The 19,356-nt window shown below is 40.1% G+C and overlaps 1 protein-coding gene and 1 long non-coding RNA gene across 5 annotated transcripts in view; both read left to right on the forward strand.

Moving 5' to 3' along the window:
• The window catches only part of LOC311015415 (uncharacterized protein), a 23,393-nt gene extending 12,640 nt beyond the window's left edge, over positions 1-10,753 (forward strand). The window contains exon 4 of the mRNA XM_084012643.1: positions 10,602-10,753. Within this exon, the coding sequence (XP_083868769.1) occupies positions 10,602-10,722 (121 nt within the window). The 3' untranslated portion in view covers positions 10,723-10,753. The remainder of the gene's footprint in view (positions 1-10,601) is intronic.
• The window catches only part of LOC311015417, a 25,862-nt gene extending 6,568 nt beyond the window's left edge, over positions 1-19,294 (forward strand). The window contains exons 2-6 of one of the 4 annotated variants that reach the window (XR_014597347.1): positions 4,311-4,339; positions 15,034-15,181; positions 15,406-15,460; positions 15,857-15,928; positions 16,106-17,273. This is a non-coding gene — a long non-coding RNA (uncharacterized lncRNA). Of the gene's footprint in view, positions 1-4,310; positions 4,340-14,254; positions 15,182-15,405; positions 15,461-15,856; positions 15,929-16,105; positions 17,274-18,953; positions 19,027-19,210 lie in introns of those variants that run through there. The other 3 variants (XR_014597349.1, XR_014597348.1, XR_014597350.1) reach the window with 3 other exon arrangements.
• Positions 19,295-19,356: the final 62 nt, after the last annotated feature.

The following is a 19,356-nucleotide window of genomic DNA, read 5'->3' on the forward strand; positions in this document are numbered from 1 at the left end:
TCTGGTACTGCTCTTAAAGTGTGTGATGATGTGAAGTATTTAGGCCACCATTTTGTTAATGATTTGTCAGATGATAAAGACATCAACAGACAATGCCGTAAGATGTATGGTCAAGCCAATATGCTTGCACGTAAATTTAACATGTGTTCAACTGCTGTAAAGGTCGCGCTATTTAGAGCATTCTGTACCCCGCTATATACTGCCCATTTGTGGCGTGCTTACAGAAAAAGCAATATGAAAAAACTAACTGTGGCTTATAATGACGGAATGCGGATGCTTCTCAGAATACCGAGATGGTCTAGTGCTAGTCAAATGTTTGTAAATGTTGGTGTGCCTACCTGTAATGCTTTAATTAGGAATTTGATGTATCGTTTTATGTGTAGGTTGACGGCATCTGAAAACTGTATTATTCAGGCATTGGTCAAGCCTGGGCTCAGCTCTGTCAGGTTCTCATCCACACTCTGGAGACATTGGAGGGCATGTTTGTATACCGCAAGTGTTGTATGCTGATCTCTTATTTTATGTGTTGTGTTATATTGTTGTTTTTATATTGAGTCTATTTTTATTGTACTATGGATCTTCATGTGTCTGGAATAAAATCATTTATATATATATATATATATATAGGCCTATATATATATATAAGTGGTGTATTATCAGATAAAGAAGACCGGGTTCACGTGAGGACCGGTGCCGGGGTTTAAATGTTTTTGGCGATAGGAGTTTCGGTGTGAGCGTGGGAAGCTTTTGTTCGGACCCTTCACTAAGCCGAAATGGAGAGATGGAGACAGGCTTGAAGGAAGTCATACACACGCGGCGAGCGTCGTTGCTATGGTGACGGCACTCTGTGGCTCTGATCTTGAGAACTGACTGCAGGTGTGCTCTGATTGGTGGACAGGAGCAGCCAGTGGGATTTGTAGTTTTTTTTTGTCAAACATCTTCGGCTCAGGCATACTTTCACCTAGAAACTCCATTTAAACTTTAAAATGGAGACACAAGTCTGTCTATCTCTCTCTGGGTGCAGTCGAATAGTCAAAAAATAAGGTCCTAACTCCTATTCCTAACTCCTATTCCTTGACCTCTGGGGAAAAGGTCACGGGGTTAAGGAAAGACGATAGGAGAACTCAAAAGGATTTAGGAATAGTCGACCGCGGTGCTCAGAGAATCCGACCGGACTTTCACTAAGCTACGTCATTATAACGCGGCCGCTGATGATTGACAGCTGATGATCAGCGCCGGCGATTGACGTGCGTCTGCGCTGGAGAAACTACAATAATGGACTACAAAAAGTGCATCGTCCACTTCTCCACATGTTGGTTTTATAAACAGCTGGTTCACTGACCGGCTTCAGGTCCAGCAGCTCCTCCTTCCTGTTTGACCGTTTGATTTATTTACGTTTAATTTGTGGTTTTAGTTTCGTTTTTGTCAAACATTTGTAACATGATTGAAATAAATGAAAAAAAAAAAATACCATTCAATTATCACTGTCCACACATTTATCATCACTATTTATCATCACTATTCCAATTACTATATGTCTGCATGAAAGTAATTGTTAAATATGCAAATAGGCATATTGTTTGTTTTCATGAACGGCCGAGGTGTGCGGCACTTTAAATGTTGCTCTCGCAAAGAATTGTGGGTCGGCGTGATCTCCATGTGTGTCCAATGGGTGCAGTCGAATAGTCTTTTTTGCTTAGGAAGGTTCCTAACTGAAGAACTGACCCGGAAGTAAACAAGTGGCCGCCATGATAAGAGCCGTTCGAATTCTCTAAATGCAAAGGAAAGGAGCTCCAATGCTTCCTTTCAGAGCTCCTTTAGCATAGGATGCAACGGACCTTCCTCTGCGAAAGGAAAGGAGATCACGCCGACCCACAATTCTTAGCGAGAGCAACATTTAAAGTGCCGCACACCTCGGCCGTTCATGAAAACAAACGATATGTGCATTTGCATATTTAACATTAACTTTCATGCAGACAGAGTAATTGGAATAGTGTTGATAAATGTGTGGACAGTGATAATAATTGAATGTTTTTTTTTTTTTTTATTTATTTCAATCATGTTACAAATGTTTGACAGAAACGAAACTAAAACCACAAATGAAAACTATAAAACAACGGTCAAACAGGAAGGAGGAGCTGCTGGACCTGAAGCCGGTCAGTGAACCAGCTGTTTATAAAACCAACATGTGGAGAAGTGGACGATGCGCTTTTTGTAGTCCATTATTGTAGTTTCTCCAGCGCAGACGCACGTCAATCGCCGGTGCCGATCATCAGCTGTCAATCATCAGCGGCCGCGTTTTAATGACGTAGCTTAGTGAAAGTCCGGTCGGATTCTCTGAGCACCGCGGTCGACTATTCCTAAGTCCTTTTGAGTTCTCCTATCGTCTTTCCTTAACCCCGTGACCTTTTCCCCAGAGGTCAAGGAATAGGAGATAGGAATAGGAGTTAGGACCTTATTTTTTGACTATTCGACTGCACCCAATGTCTCACTCAGAAGTGACTGTGGCTCAGTTGGTAGAGCGGGTTTGCCAATGTTCGGAGGGTCGGCGGTTCGATCCCCGCCCTTGTCACTGTGTCATGGTCGTTGTGTCCTTGGGCAGCTTGCCTCGTGTGAATGTGTATGACTGCTGTATGTTTGAGGTGGGGGAGGGGCTGAATGGCAGCCACGCTTCCGTCAGTCTGCCCCAGGGCAGCTGTGGCTACTATCGTAGTTTACCACCACCGGTATGACTGTGTGTGAATGAATGGAACCCGGAACCCTGTCAGAGCGCTTGAGTGTCTTGAAAAGCGCCATATAAATCCAATCCATTACATTACTAGAAGTGACAGCAGGTGCGCTCTGATTGGCCGACAGGAGCAGTCAGTGGGAGTTGTAGTTTTTCAAACAATACATAGTACTTAGTAATTCTCAGTACTTGAGTCTCAGTAGTACTCGGTAGTACAGAGTACTTGAGTGACAGCTGAGCTCGGTGACAGCTCAGTACATAGTACCTAGTAGTTCTCAGGACCGGTGCCGGGGTTTAAATGTCCCGTTCGGCGTGGTTAACCTTTTAAACACCCTGCGGTGCGTTTGGGGTTTTATGTGAAAACGCAACAAAATAATTTGGCGTAGACACACGGCTAGTTGCATTTATATTTATATATAATATATATATATTTTTTAAATTATTATTATTATTTATATATATATTTTTTTTAATTAATGTGGACATGGTTTTCAGTTTTGATTATGAACAGAGCACGGACGTCATTTTTTTTTTTGTGGGGGGGAGGGGGGACAGGAGCACATCAAATTCAGCCTGCCGTCTGCGTGCAAGCCAGCCAATCAAATCACAGGAAAAGAAAAACCCAATCACCATAGTAACGTTATAAACAATATTTCTTCAGATGATTGTTAATGTCTCAGTGTCTTCATTTTTTTCTATTTGTTATAGTTTTTAATCTATAAATGTTTTTTCACATTCGAAATTATGCTTTTAACAACTCTTCAAATATATATTCGAATTTAGAATATTCGTTGACAGCCCTAGTTCCTACAAAGGTCCTCTCCCCCTTCCCTCATCTCCACCTCTTCTCCTCCGCGCTAGGCCACTAGGCCCCCATCATCTCCACCTCCCCTCCTCTCTTCCTCTGGTTTCTAAACTAAAACATGGTCCACTAGTAGTTTGCCCTGCAGTTGAACAGTTTTAGACTAGAAGGTAGGCATAGTGATAGTAATGGGATAGTTTGAAAACAAGTTCAGTCTTTCATTTTCATTTCTCACCTAAAAAAAAATGAACTGAACTTTGAACTAGTTCAGAATTGAAATGGTGAACTATGACCTTACATTACATCATATACACCTTTCCAAAACCACAGTCTTTTAATAAGACCTGATTCTGTCAGGAATGTCAAAATGAGTTTTCTGCCCTCCGCTGATTCTCCATATTTCAAACTGATCTGTACATTGATCACAGTGTGTCAGCCCTCTGAAGTCCATCTTCCATCCGTCCTCTCTCTGCCTCTTACTTCCTGCACACACATAGAGCATGCTCCACAGTTACCTCTCCCCACATCCATCACAGTTTGATGGTTTAACATTAAAAACAATGTTCCATTTAAATTACACTGACCGATTCTCATTCTGCTAGAAATCACTTGTATTCTTCTGTTACAGCTTCTATTATATTCTCTTCCAATTTTGTTCTGAATTCTGAATAAATGTCTCCCTTTGGACTCCTCATCCCAATACTGCTGCCATTTTCCCTGTTTCCCTCCACACCAGATCTCCACATCCACAGGTGAGCCGTGGTGAGACGGGTGATCCGTGGTGAGACAGGTGATCCGTGGTGAGACAGGTGAGCCGTGGTGAGACAGGTGAGCCGTGGTGAGACAGGTGAACCGTGATGATGGATCAGCCAGAGGAGGCGGCGGTGGTGAAGGAGAAGGCGGCGCTCAAAGATCAAAGGTGATATGAGTTTCAAATTAATTTCTAACAATAAAAACAACCAGTTAACATCTCTCCTCAGAGCCGCCAGACAACAGTCTGACACACATTATTTATCATAATATATTATTACTATTCTGAAGTCAGTAACATGAACATGGGGAGCTTCTCTCAGGGAAACCACTTTGTAAAAAGAGGCTGAACTGAATTCTACTGAACTTCTAACCTTCCTCTCTTGTCCTCCAGAACGAGCCGCATCACATCACAAAGTCCCGTCCCTGATTTCCACCAAGAGACGCATGTAAGCCACGATTTTATTCATTTAAATGGAACTGCATTCATTAACATTTTGCACAAACAGGTCGGGTTAGTAAATATTCAGAAGATAAGACAGAACTGTATTAATCCTGAAGGAAATAACATCAGAACTATACATATAAACAATATAAATATAGAGTACATAAGAAGTAATACTAACACCGGTGCAACAATAGAGTTTTTAACAATAAAAATGTAGTTACATTAAAGTAAAATACAACCACATGAGACTAAGAGTAAGAATATAAAGTAAAACATAATACTAACATAACGACACTGTAAAATAAAATTCATAAATATAATGAATACAGATTGTAAGACATAAACATGTGATGATTATGGGATTATTGTGTGTAATTGTGTGATTATCTTTCTTCCAGAGACGTTGTCGGAGACGTTCAAGGTCAAAAGGTCGGATTATAGACTTTAAAGAAGAACCCCCCTCTCCTTTCAACACGTAAGCTTTTACTTTTACTCATTAAAATGTTTCATTGTTTGTTGCAGATATTATACGGGAGAAATATAATATAGAAATATTAGTATAAATCCACAACATACTGATATTGCGGTATGAAATGACATGATAGAAATGTTTCTCCATAATTATCCATCATATAATCATGTTTCTCTCAGGGAGAAGATCCAGAAGACATGATGGAAGTTGGATCGACACTTTGCCAGTTTCTCAGAAAACATGACTTCTGGCAACAAAACGTGCACCGACGACGCAAACTCACGACTAACGACGATGCCGCTGCAGAACAGTTAATTTTGGCGGCTATTTTAGATTTAGTCTTAGTCTTTAGACGAAAATGCTTATTAGTTTTAGTCACATTTTAGTCATTGTTTACCTTCATAGTTTCAGTCTAGTTTTAGTCGACGAAAAGTAAAAACATTTAGTCAACTTTTAGTCATTACTTTTAGTCACATTAGCACTGCCGCCCCCATGCGTCTGCTTTAAGCTGCCGGTCCATAACTTGGCCGATGTTGAATCTGTTGTCTCATTCTTTTCCTATGGGCTGCATGTGGCCAGCTATTACAACAGGACAATTCCATTCCATCAAGCTTCTAGCTGCTTCTGTCTATGAAATATGGATATTATTTTGGGTAGCCTACTGTCCATGGGCGGTTTTGTTTCCACTCCCTGCCCTAAATATGTGTGTATATAGTGTACTTCTTCTGTGCTATTTATGTATTTATCTTTCTCTATCACTACAATAACTCTTCATTTGCTCTGCTCTGAACTCCTCCGTGTCTCCCGTTTGGGCAAACACAACAATTCACTGCCACGCGTAAATCAGGCTTTCTGATTGGCTGTAAAAGCCGCTACGGGAGCCAATACGAGCGTCCGATGCATAAACGTGACTCTATACGTCACTAGCAAGATCGCGGATGAAAATACTGATCGATATACATAACAAAACGGAGAAATGCGCAGCGGAGACGAGGAGACATCTAGTCACATCTTTACAACTTTACGCATTCGTTTTGTTGTCAGAAATAAATCGCTCACATGGACACACCATTAACATTTTAGTCCCGTCTCATTAACGAAAACGAAGCAGACATCTCGTCATAGTTTTTATCATCAAGGATCTATTTTTAGCTCGTCATCGTCTCGTCTTATAGAAAAAATGCTTTTGACGAACATATTTCGTCATAGTTTTCGTTAACGAAATTAACACTGCTGCAGGATCACGTGTTCTGTAGCGTGTTTGCTTGTTGATTCAGAACGTAGAGAACGACATGTAGCATTGTAATGTGTATTTTTGTATTTTTATATTAGTCTTTAAGAAAAGAGAATTATATCTAAATTGGGAATCTTTATAAAGCATTAAGCAGAATATCTTGTACTTATCTGTACTTGTACTTGTATCTGTACTTGTATCTGTATCTGTACTTGTACTTGTACTTGTATCTGTACTTGTACTTGTACTCCTGCTGGTTAGTTAATATGATCACACTGTGATATTGTGTGTGCCGCCCGTCGCTTACAAGTTAATGAAGAGTTTTTGTTCCAAGTCAGACTCGGACTGCGTTCCTACCTGCACTTTAAACCCTCCTTACAGACATTTCTCTTTTTCTTTTCATCCAAAACGCTTCATTTATTCTGCAGAGAACGCTTCTACACCCCATGTTGGATTATTCTGATCAGAATAAAGTCCAGTGTTTGTACGTTTGTGGTGACGATTGTGTCTTTTTGGAAAAAGCAGATTCCTCCGTTATCAGATAAACAGAATTTAATTAAGAGAAATATCTGTCTGTGATTCAGGAGCTGCTGCTTCCTGAGGAAAATAGTTTAATTGATCAGGAAAGTGTAAAAAAAATATAAATAAACACAGAAACTTTCACACATAGTCCTCTTTAAATGAACCAAACACAGTCCTCTTAAAGGGGACCAAGTTCTATTTGTGTTCATTTGAAAGAGGACCCGGTTCTGTGTCTGGTCCACCTCGGCTCTGATGGGACCCGGTTCTGTGTCTGGTCCACCTCGGCTCTGATGGGACCCGGTTCTGTGTCTGGTCCACCTCGGCTCTGCTGGGACTATATATATATATATATATCTCCTTCAACAACACAATAGTTTCAACATTTATGAAAATAAATGGCTATTAATTACATTAGACAACTCTTCCTAAAATGTATTAAATAAGTTTTATTTTCCCATTCACTTTATCAAAATAATAATAATAATAATAATAATAAACTTTTATTTATATAGCACCTTTCAAAAACAAGTTACAAAGTGCTTTACAATAAAACAGATAATATAATGAGATAAAATCCGAACATAGGATAAAAACATGATAAAAATCATTTAAATAGCTACAACAATGAACAACAATTAAGAAAAGGCCTTAAGGTAAAAGTGAGTTTTAAGAAGGGATTTAAAAGATGATACTGAGTTTGCCTGCCTGAGATCTCCGGGCAGGGAGTTCCATAGCTGAGGGACCCTAACAGCCCGGCCCGGTCATCCTTACTGACAAGTCGGGATTTTGGAACCAGTAGGAGGGCCCTGTTGGAGGATCTCAGGCAGCGATGAGGCTCATAAGGAGTCAGCAGATCGCGGATATAGGCAGGAGCCTGACCATTCAAGGCTTTAAAAACAAGCAGTAAAATCTTAAAATCAATTCTAAAACTCACAGGTAACCAGTGAAGGGCAGCAAGGATTGGAGTAATGTGGTCGCATCTCTTAGTACGTGTTCAAAACCTAGCAGCAGCGTTTTGTATCAGCTGCAGTCGTTGGATGTTACGCCTGCTGAGACCAGAATAAAGTGTGTTGCAGTAGTCCAGTCTGGAGGAGATAAAAGCATGGATGACCTTTTCTAAGTCTGCAGAGGACAGGAATGGTCTGATCTTGGTTAGCAGTCTCAGTTGGGCAAAGCAGGACTGCACCACTTTAGTCACCTGAGTATCGAAAGATAATTCGGAGTCAAAAATGACACCCAGATTGCGGCCCTCTTTTCTTACATTGTTGGATAAGGCGCCCAGACTAGAGGAGAGATTGTCCAAGCTACTAGTGCTGGGGCCAAAGGGGGTAATTATGACAATGTCTGATTTGGAGTCATTCAGCTGCAAAAAATGTTCAGACATCCAACGTTTTATCTCAGCAAGGCAGGACATAATGCAGGAAACCTCAGTTATGCCCGGCCGAAGTGGGACATACAACTGAGTGTCATCTGCATAACAATGGAAGTCAATGTTGTATCTACGCATGATTTGCCCCAGGGGTAGCATGGAAAAATGTCCTGTTTCTATAAGAGACTCATTTTTTTAATAAGCTTATTTATCACATTTTGAAGTGAGTCTTTTCTTACATGAATGCAATCATATTACAAATGTTCATATTACAAATGTGCCTTATAAGTATTATTATTAACGTTTGTGAATGTGTTGTGCACTCCTTCCACCACTAGGTGGTGCACTGAACTCAGCCAGAATCTCAATGAGCTCTGAGCCCAGCCCTGAGTCAATATTTATAACACCAAATCATTGTTTTGATATAATCTCTATTTATTTTGTACTTCTGTATATTGTTGTTGTTGTTATTTCTTCTTTTTTTTAAAAATCTCTGGCTTTTAATCTGTCGTGTGGCTTTAAGAGGAATAAAGGTTGCGTCAGTAGGTTTTAAGTTTTGGTTTCATTTTTGTTCGATCATTAAAGAGGAACGCCGTTTTCTCTCCCGCCATCTAAAAGGTATTTGAATGACTTTATTACGATATTAATCTTATTTCCAGCGACCCTGAAACATCCGTTTATTCCGTTACTTAATCAGGTCTGAAAAACTCCAACAATCAACGAGAAAACGGGTCAGAAATAAGTTTGTTGTTTACGTTGAAAAAAGGCTTCAGGCCTGTTTTCTTCCTCCTTCTTTATTTCTCTTATTTTAACACGATGATCCGCTTCAGATGGAAACCAGACCTCATGTAGAACTGTGCTGCTTTCTTTTTATTCATCTATAATATTATAAACAGGATCAACTACTGACAGCAGCTGTTCTCAGCAGGGAGAATGCAGAAGTAACGAAGTACAAATACTTCCTTACTAAACTTAATTTATGATTTTCAGCTATAACTTGAGTATTTATTTCTCTGACAACTTTTTTACTTTTCCTCCCAACATGTCAAACAAATATCTACACTTTCTACTCCTCACATTTTCAAAACACTTTAGTTTTAAAGGATTTAAGGGGAATTATCGATTATAAGTTTAATAATTAATATGAAGGCAGATTCAGTTAGTCTTGCAAAAAAAAGAAGGTAGTACTGTCTGTACTTCTGACACCTCTGTGCTCTGTGACACAGTGTGGACAGGTGAGACAGGTGAGCCGTGGTGAGACAGGTGAGCCGTGGTGAGACAGGTGATCCGTGGTGAGACAGGTGAGCCGTGGTGAGACAGGTGAGCTGTGATGATGGATCAGCCAGAGGAGGCGGCGGTGGTGAAGGAGAAGGCGGCGCTCGAAGATCAAAGGTGATATGAGTTTCAAATTAATTTATAACTTATTATAATATATTATTATTATTATTATGATTATTATAAGTCAGTAACATGAACATGGGGAGCTTCTCTCAGGGAAAGCACTTTGTAAAAAGAGGCTGAACTGAATTCTACTGAACTTCTAACCTTCCTCTCTTGTCCTCCAGAACGAGCCGCATCACATCACAAAGTCCCGTCCCTGATTTCCACCAAGAGACGCATGTAAGCCACGATTTAATTCATTTAAATGGAACTGCATTCATTAACATTTTGCACAAACAGGTCGGGTTAGTAAATATTCAGAAGATAAGACAGAACTGTATTAATCCTGAAGGAAATAACACCAGAACTATACATATAAACAATATAAATATAGAGTACATAAGAAGTAATACTAACACCGGTGCAACAATAGAGTTTTTAACAATAAAAATGTAGTTACATTAAAGTAAAATACAACCACATGAGACTAAGAGTAAGAATATAAAGTAAAACATAATACTAACATAACGACACTGTAAAATAAAATTCATAAATATAATGAATACAGATTGTAAGAGATAAACATGTGATGATTATGGGATTATTGTGTGTAATTGTGTGATTATCTTTCTTCAAGAACTGTCGTCGGAGATGTCAGTCAATGGATGAGGTTTTATACTTTAAAGAAGAACCCACCTCTCCTATCATCACGTAAGCTTTTACTTTTACTCATTAAAATGTTTCATTGTTTGTTGCAGATATTATACGGGAGAAATATAATATAATATATAAATATTAGTATAAATCCACAACCTACTGTGTGATATTGCGGTATGAAATGACATGATAGAAATGTTTCTCCATAATTATCCACCATATAATCATGTTTCTCTCAGGGAGAAGATCCAGAAGACCCATGATGGAAGTTGGATCAACACTGCCGGTTTTCCAGAAAACACGACTTCTGGCAGATTGTTCATTTATTTTCCTTGTCTTCAGTTCTCACGTGTTGGTTGATGACTGAGAATAAACCCTGTTTTTAAAACGATCTCGGGCCTCATGCTTTACTAGAGGAGCTACAGGAACGTTGCTCTTGCCAAACTGGATTTGAAGGGTGTGGTACCACTGGTGGGGGTTTTATGGGGGTCCAAAAACCCTCCCGGGCAGATGTGACTCTTTTGGAACCCCATATTTGGACCTCAAATGACCACGTGATGATCCTAATGGGATTTATACCAGATAAAGATATATATTTGTTCTTTTTAATGAAATACAACCTTTGACTATGAAGCTCCATCATATGAATTTTATTCTTCATAATGCACCATTTTGGACATTTTTTTCCCCAAGAAGTGGAATGTAGATCAGGGAGAATTAAGTGATGATAAAGCATGAAAATAGTGGAAATAACTTATTATGCTCAGTGACAGCAAACAATTAAATATTTAGACTGCTGGCCATTAATTTCCTGAAAATCCCAGATTAACCCTTTATCCCCGATGAAAGAGACCCTCCTGTGACAATATGTGGCACGTTTGAGACTCAGTTCCTGTACGTTAATTTATGATGAATTTGCTTTTTTATAATTTTCTTTTGTTAATATTATATATTTACACACAGGCGTCACATGATGGGTGACTTCTGTAACTTGTGATCTGCTGATGACTTTATGCTCTTTTCTGATAAATGGTTCTGGATCTCTGGACCTTGAGTTGAACATTGGGGGGGTTGAGATTTCCGCATGTGAAGCAGGTCTGAGGACATGATTTTCTCATGCTCTCTCTTTTCTCATGTATATATATATATATATATATATATATATATACACATACATATTAACTATGGCATATTGTTCTATTTTCCTCTCGCCTGGTGTAAGAATAGTGGTTAAACCTCAGCCCTGTGAGATCAAGTATTTTACATCCTTTTTTCAGAACAACCTGGGCTTTCAGAATATTCATGCTGTGGTGGTGTCATATGAATATACAAACAGTCATATGACCAGATATAGAAAGGAAAATAAAAAACAGAACATTTATTTCACACATATTTATGGAAACACACAGAAAATTATGAAATTATTATTAGTAAATGTTATACAGCTGTTCTTTAAGGGCTAAGGGATCAGGGGGGAAATAATCAAGGCTCTAACTATGATTAAAAATAATATTGACGTTATGCAGAAAATGCACTAGCCTGGTGTGTGTGTGTGAGAAGTGAGAAGTGAGAAGTGAGGTGTGTGTGTGTGAGAAGTGAGAAGTGAGAAGTGAGAAGTGAGAAGTGAGGCCGAGGCACTGACCAGCATTAACATGAGCTACAGACATGTTTGTCATGTTTCCTGCACTAAACACGGGTTCTCCATCTCCACCATAGCCAGTTGGTGACAACTATGTGATCATAAGCAACGATTTACATTTACATTTACATTTAGGTCATTTAGCAGACGCTTTTGTCCAAAGCGACTTACAATAAGTACATTTGTCAAAAGAAGGAAACAAGGAAACCACAACGAATCATTGCAGATAAAGTAAGAGCTAAAAGTAGAACAAGTGTTAGGTCCTCATCTGAGTAAAGTAGTACTTCAAGAGCAACAGTGCTACGATCAGAGTGCTATAGGTAAGGGTGTTTTTTTGTTGTTTTTTTTGGGGGGGGGGGTCATGCTAGTCGAGGTGAAGTCTGAACAGGTGAGTCTTGAGCCTTTTTCGGAAAGTGGCAAATGACTCAGCTGTCCTGACATTGGTCGGGAGTTCGTTCCACCACTGAGGACCAGAACAGAGAAGAGTCTGGACTTTGCTGAGCGACATTTGTTTGATTTCAGCGATGGTGGTACCAGCCGGCCAGCTGAAGTAGAGGAGCGAAGTGCTCGCTTCGAGGCATGAGGTTTGACCAGTGTTTGAAGGTAGATGGGTGCCGTTCCATTGATGGCCCTGAAGGCCAGTGTCATCGTCTTGAATTGGATGCGTGCCGCAACAGGGAGCCAGTGGAGGTCACGGAGGAGGGGGGTCACATGGGAGAATTTGGGTAGATTGAAGATAAGACGTGCTGCAGCGTTCTGGATACGCTGCAATGGTTTAATCGCAGAGGCCGGGAGTCCGGCCAGGAGAGAGTTGCAGTAGTCAAGGCGGGAGATGACCAGTGCTTGGACCAAGAGCTGCGTTGCATCCTTTGTGAGGAAGGTCAGAATCCTGCGGATGTTGTAGAGGGCAAATCTGCAGGATCGGGCCACAGCAGTGATGTTGGGGGTGCAGGATAGTTGGTCATCGAGGATTACACCCAGGTTCCTCGCAGTTGACGACGGCAATACTGTGATGCCCTCGACAGTGACCGACAGGTCCATGCGAGGGCAGTCTTTCCCTGGGATGAAGAGGAGTTCGGTTTTATTCAGGTTAAGCTTGAGGTGATGTGCAGTTGTCCAGACAGAGATGTCAGCCAGACAGTCCGAGATGCGAGTTGCAATGTGAGTGTCAGAGGACGGGGGAAAAGAGAGGAACAGCTGGGTGTCATCAGCATAGCAATGGTAGGAGAATCCATGCGATGTGATAACAGAACCTAGTGATCTGGTGTATAGTGAGAACAGAAGCGGTCCTAATACTGAGCCTTGAGGGACACCCGTGTCCAGAGAACAGGGTTTGGACATAGAGCCATTCCATGTGACCTGAAAGGTGCGATTTGTCAGGTATGATGTAAGCCAGGTGAGAGCAGAATCAGTTATGCCAAGTTCAGCCAGAGTGGAGAGGAGGATTTGGTGGTTGACTGTGTCGAACGCAGCAGATAGGTCGAGGAGAACGAGAACGGAGGAGTGGGACTCGGGCTCTGGCGTCTCGCAGGGACTCGGTCACTGTGAGGAGGGCCGTCTCAGTGGAGTGAGCAGTCCTGAATCCTGATTGATTAGGGTCTAGGAGGTTGTTCAGCGAGAGATAGGATGACAGTTGGTTGTAGGCGGCACGTTCCAAGGTTTTAGAGAGGAATGAAAGAAGAGATACAGGTCTGTAGCTTTGGATGTCAGTAGCGTCTAGGGTGGGTTTTTTAAGGAGAGGCTTCACGGTAGCTGTCTTAAAATCCGCTGGAATGACACCTGAGGTGAGGGAGGAGTTGATCAGGGTGGTGAGGAATGGCAAGATGTCGTGTGAGATGTCTTGGAGAAGAGAGGAGGGGATCGGGTCGAGGGAGCAGGTGGTGGCACGGTTAGATGTAACAAGTGCGTGAACATCTTCAGAGGTGAGGGGGGTAAAGCTGGTAAGACCATCCGAGTTGACGGTTGGGGGAGATGTCTTCTGGGAGGGAATAGGCGTGAATGAGGAGCTGATGTCATTTACTTTCTTGGTAAAGTAAGTAGCAAAGTCATCGGCAGTGAGGGAGGAAGGGGGCGGAGGTGGTGTATTACATGGTCCATAGGTGTTTCTGTTGTTCTGTGATGAGTAAAGAGATTACTCATTACTGTTACTTACTGTAAGAAACACAGTTACAAAAGGGAAATGAAAAATGAACGATTGTCTACAAACCTCAACTGATTTTTATACATCTTTAACATTTTTATTTTGATAAGCCATCCTTGGTTTTATTTAATGGCCGAATTGTGTTTCAAACAAGTGTTCTATGTTCACGTCTGCGGTTGGAGTCTGATTTTTACGAGGAGCGCGTGAATGCAACGCAGAAGTGGACCAACCCCCCCCCCCGAGCCGTGAGGACAGACTGAACAGACCCGAGCCTCACAGACTGTGATGAGAAGGTAGGACACCTCTGTTCGCTTAAAGACTGCGTTAACGAGCTAAATGTTACCGGGGGACGATTATAAGAGCGATTCATGAAAAAAACGCAGGCTGGTTGAATTCATGACGGACTTATTTCACTGATTCAGCAAACAGTTAGACTCTTCGGATGGACATCTGTCTCCTGAAGTGTGTGTTGCCGTGTTTACGACCCCCGTGGCTCGTGTTGATGTAGTTAACGGTTCCCGACGATCTTTGGCTGAACTGAACAGCGAATCTGACTAAAACAGCACAGCAGGACTTTCACGTTTACTGTTCAGTAACATGATTTGATGCAGCTTCATCGTTAGTTTTCAGTTTCGTGTTTTCAGGAGAAGGCAAACTGAATTGTGCAGCACAAACCAAAACCACAGCATCCGCATTAGCATGCAGAAGTTATATGAAAGCAGATTACGTTAGTCTAAAAACACCCCGAAAAAACAGAGAACACATCCTGTAGAAATGTTTTTTTCCAGAGTTTTTTTTTAACACAAGTGTGTGTACTTCTACCAGAAGGTAGTACTGTCTGTACTTCTGACACCTCTGTGCTCTGTAAGACAGGTGAGCCGTGGTGAGACAGGTGATCCGTGGTGAGACAGGTGATCCGTGGTGAGACAGGTGATCCGTGGTGAGACAGGTGAGCCGTGGTGAGACAGGTGAGCCGTGATGATGGATCAGCCAGAGGAGGCGGCGGTGGTGAAGGAGAAGGCGGCGCTCGAAGATCAAAGGTGATATGAGTTTCAAATTAATTTCTAACAATAAAAACAACCAGTTAACATCTCTCCTCAGAGCCGCCAGACAACAGTCTGACACACATTATTTATCATAATATATTATTATGATTATAAGTCAGTAACATGAACATGGGGAGCTTCTCTCAGGGAAACCACTTTGTAAAAAGAGGCTGAACTGAATTCTACTGAACTTCTAACCTTCCTCTCTTGTCCTCCAGAACGAGCCGCATCACATCACAAAGTCCCGTCCCTGATTTCCACCAAGAGACGCATGTAAGCCACGATTTTATTCATTTAAATGGAACTGCATTCATGAACATTTTGCACAAACAGGTCGGGTTAGTAAATATTCAGAAGATAAGACAGAACTGTATTAATCCTGAAGGAAATAACATCAGAACTATACATATAAACAATATAAATATAGAGTACATAAGAAGTAATACTAACACCGGTGCAACAACAGAGTTTTTAACGATTAAAAAAGTAAAATACAACCACATGAGAGTAAGAGTAAGAATATAAAGTAAAAAATAATACTAACATAACGACACTGTAAAATAAAATTCATAGCACAAAGTTTAAATATAATGAGTACAGATTGTAAGACATAAACATGTGATGATTATGGGATTATTGTGTGTAATTGTGTGATTATCTTTCTTCCAGAGCTGTCGTCGGAGATGTCAGTCAATGGATGAGGTTTTATACTTTAAAGAAGAACCACCCTTATATCAAAATGTAAGCTTTTATTTTTTCTCTTTAAAATGTTTGTTGCAGATATTATACGGCAGAAATATAATATAATATAGAAATATTAGTATAAATTCACAACATACTGTGTGATATTGCGGTATGAAATGACATGATAGACATGTTTCTCCATAATTATCCACCATATAATCATGTTTCTCTCAGGGAGAAGATCCAGAAGACATGATGGAAGTTGGATCGACACTTTGCAGAATCGTCTGTACAGATTGGTCCTGATCTGTCTGCTGCTGCTGCTTCCACTCTTCATCATCTGGCTTCCCTACTTCCACTCTTCATCATCTGGCTTCGCTACACTTAAAACAAGTTCTCTGACTGGAAAGTTAATGACTTTTGTTATTGAAGGACGAGCTGTTGGCGCCCTCTACTGGTGTCTCTAACTAACAGCATGTGTATATATGTCTATATGACACCTCTCAGATTTAGCTGAAAAGCGGTGAAAATATGCCTTATGTTACCAAACAAAGGAATCTGAAGTTTCAGGTCAATATCTCTAGCGGTTTGCCCGTGGCGTCCGTTTGAATTTCAAGTGCCACGCCCCTTTTTGACACATTTCATTTGTTAGCATTTTTGGAGGCCCATAACTTCTGTTCTCATAGTGATAGAAGGCTGTGTTAGTTCATTGTAGTTTGTACTACACAATTCTGAAGGCAGAATCAACATTCCTTACTGTTTGGGTGAGAGGAGGGTCACCAAAGTCCAATTTTTCACTTTTTGAATGATTCATTCAAATGTATTTAACAGAATTATTTGTTATATTTGGGAACTGTTACTGCCCACATGTCAGTTTAATACATTCTCATTTTATTATTATTATTTTTCTTTGTTTCCTACCTTTGAGTGTGAAAAGGGAGAAATAACACGGTGGGTTGTCTCCACACTCGTTAGTTAAGTCGTAGTAAAAAAGAGTTACAACATATTAAGAAGACGAAGAGAGAAGAAACACAAGATTCAGCCCCTTTTGGTGGTGCATTTAGTACTACTATTATTGTTGCAATACGGGGGCATTAGTTCAGGAGGTAGAGCGGGTTGGCTGGTAACTGTAGCTGAGTGCCTGGTGTCCCTGAGCAAGACACCTCACCCTAATTGCTCCTGACGAGCTGGCTGTCGTCCTGCATGGATGTCAGTCAACACTGTCAGGACTTTGGATAAAAGCACTATAGATGAGGACCGTTTACCATTTATTGTTGTATTTGTGTACATTTAGCTACAAACTGTGCATTAGCATTATTCATGTGATGGTTCATTTATTTTCCTTGTCTTCAGTTCTCACGTGTTGGTTGATGACTGAGAATAAACCCTGTTTTTAAAACGATCTCGGGCCTCATGCTTTACTAGAGGAGCTACAGGAACGTTGCTCTTGCCAAACTGGATTTGAAGGGTGTGGTACCACTGGTGGGGGTTTTATGGGGGTCCAAAAACCCTCCCGGGCAGATGTGACTCTTTTGGAACCCCATATTTGGACCCCAAATGACCACGTGGGCCCTTGATGATCCTAATGGGATTTATACCAGATAAAGATATTTATATTTGTTCTTTTTAATGAAATACAACCTTTGACTATGAAGCTCCATCATATGAATTTTATTCTTCATAATGCACCATTTTGGACATTTTTTTTCCAAGAAGTGGAATGTAGATCAGGGAGAATTAAGGGATGATGAAGCATGAAAATAGTGGAAATAACCTATCATGCTCAGTGACGGCAAACAATTAAATATTTAAACTGCTGGCCATTAATTTCCTGAAAATCCCAGATTAACCCTTTATCCCCGATGAAAGAGACCCGCCTGTGACAATATGTGGCACGTTTGAGACTCAGTTCCTGTACGTTAATTTATGATGAATTTGCTTTTTTATAATTTTCTTTTGTTAATATTATATATTTACACACAGGCGTCACATGATGGGTGACTTCTGTAACTTGTGATCTGCTGATGACTTTATGCTCTTTTCTGATAAATGGTTCTGGATCTCTGGACCTTGAGTTGAACATTGGGGGGGTTGAGATTTACGCATGTGAAGCAGGTCTGAGGACATGATTTTCTCATGCTCTCTCTTTTCTCATGTATATATATATATATATATATATATATATACACATACATATTAACTATGGCATATTGTTCTATTTTCCTCTCGCCTGGTGTAAGAATAGTGGTTAAACCTCAGCCCTGTGAGATCAAGTATTTTACATCCTTTTTTCAGAACAACCTGGGCTTTCAGAATATTCATGCTGTGGTGGTGTCATATGAATATACAAACAGTCATATGACCAGATATAGAAAGGAAAATAAAAAACAGAACATTTATTTCACACATATTTATGGAAACACACAGAAAATTATGAAATTATTATTAGTAAATGTTATACAGCTGTTCTTTAAGGGCTAAGGGATCAGGGGGGAAATAATCAAGGCTCTAACTATGATTAAAAATAATATTGACGTTATGCAGAAAATGCACTAGCCTGGTGTGTGTGTGTGTGTGTGTGTGTGTGTGTGTGTGTGTGTGTGTGTGTGTGTGTGTGTGTGTGTGTGTGTGTGTGTGAAGTGAGGCAGAGGCACTGACCAGCATTAACATGAGCTACAGACATTTTTGTCATGTTTCCTGCACTAAACACGGATTCTCCTTAACACTATATCTCCACCATAACCAGTTGGTGACAACTATGTGATAGAAGATAAGATAGAACTGTATTAATCCTGAAGGAAATAACATCAGAACTATACATATAAACAATATAAATATAGAGTACATAAGAAGTAATACTAACACCGGTGCAACAACAGAGTTTTTAACGATTAAAAAAGTAAAATACAACCACATGAGAGTAAGAGTAAGAATATAAAGTAAAAAATAATACTAACATAACGACACTGTAAAATAAAATTCATAGCACAAAGTTTAAATATAATGAGTACAGATTGTAAGACATAAACATGTGATGATTATGGGATTATTGTGTGTAATTGTGTGATTATCTTTCTTCCAGAGACGTTTTCGGAGAGAACGGTCAAAAGGTCTGATTATAACCTTTTAAAGAAGAACCCCCCTTATATCAACACGTAAGCTTTTACTTTTAATCATTAAATCTTTCATTGTTTGTTGCAGATATTACACAGGAGAAATATAATATAATATAGAAATATTAGTATAAACTCACAACATACTGTGTGATATTGCGGTATGAAATTACATGATAGACATGTTTCTCCATAATTATCCACCATATAATCATGTTTCTCTCAGGGAGAAGATCCAGAAGACCCATGATGGAAGTTGGATCCACACTGCTGGTTTCCAAGAAAACATATATATGGCCTGCTGAGGAATGTATGCTCTTTTCCAGTGTTGGGTGTAACGCGTTACTTTGTAATCTGATTACAGTAACGCGT

This window comes from Eutrigla gurnardus (assembly GCF_963514095.1).
Source record: "Eutrigla gurnardus genome assembly, chromosome: 7".
Lineage (NCBI taxonomy): Eukaryota > Metazoa > Chordata > Actinopteri > Perciformes > Triglidae > Eutrigla > Eutrigla gurnardus.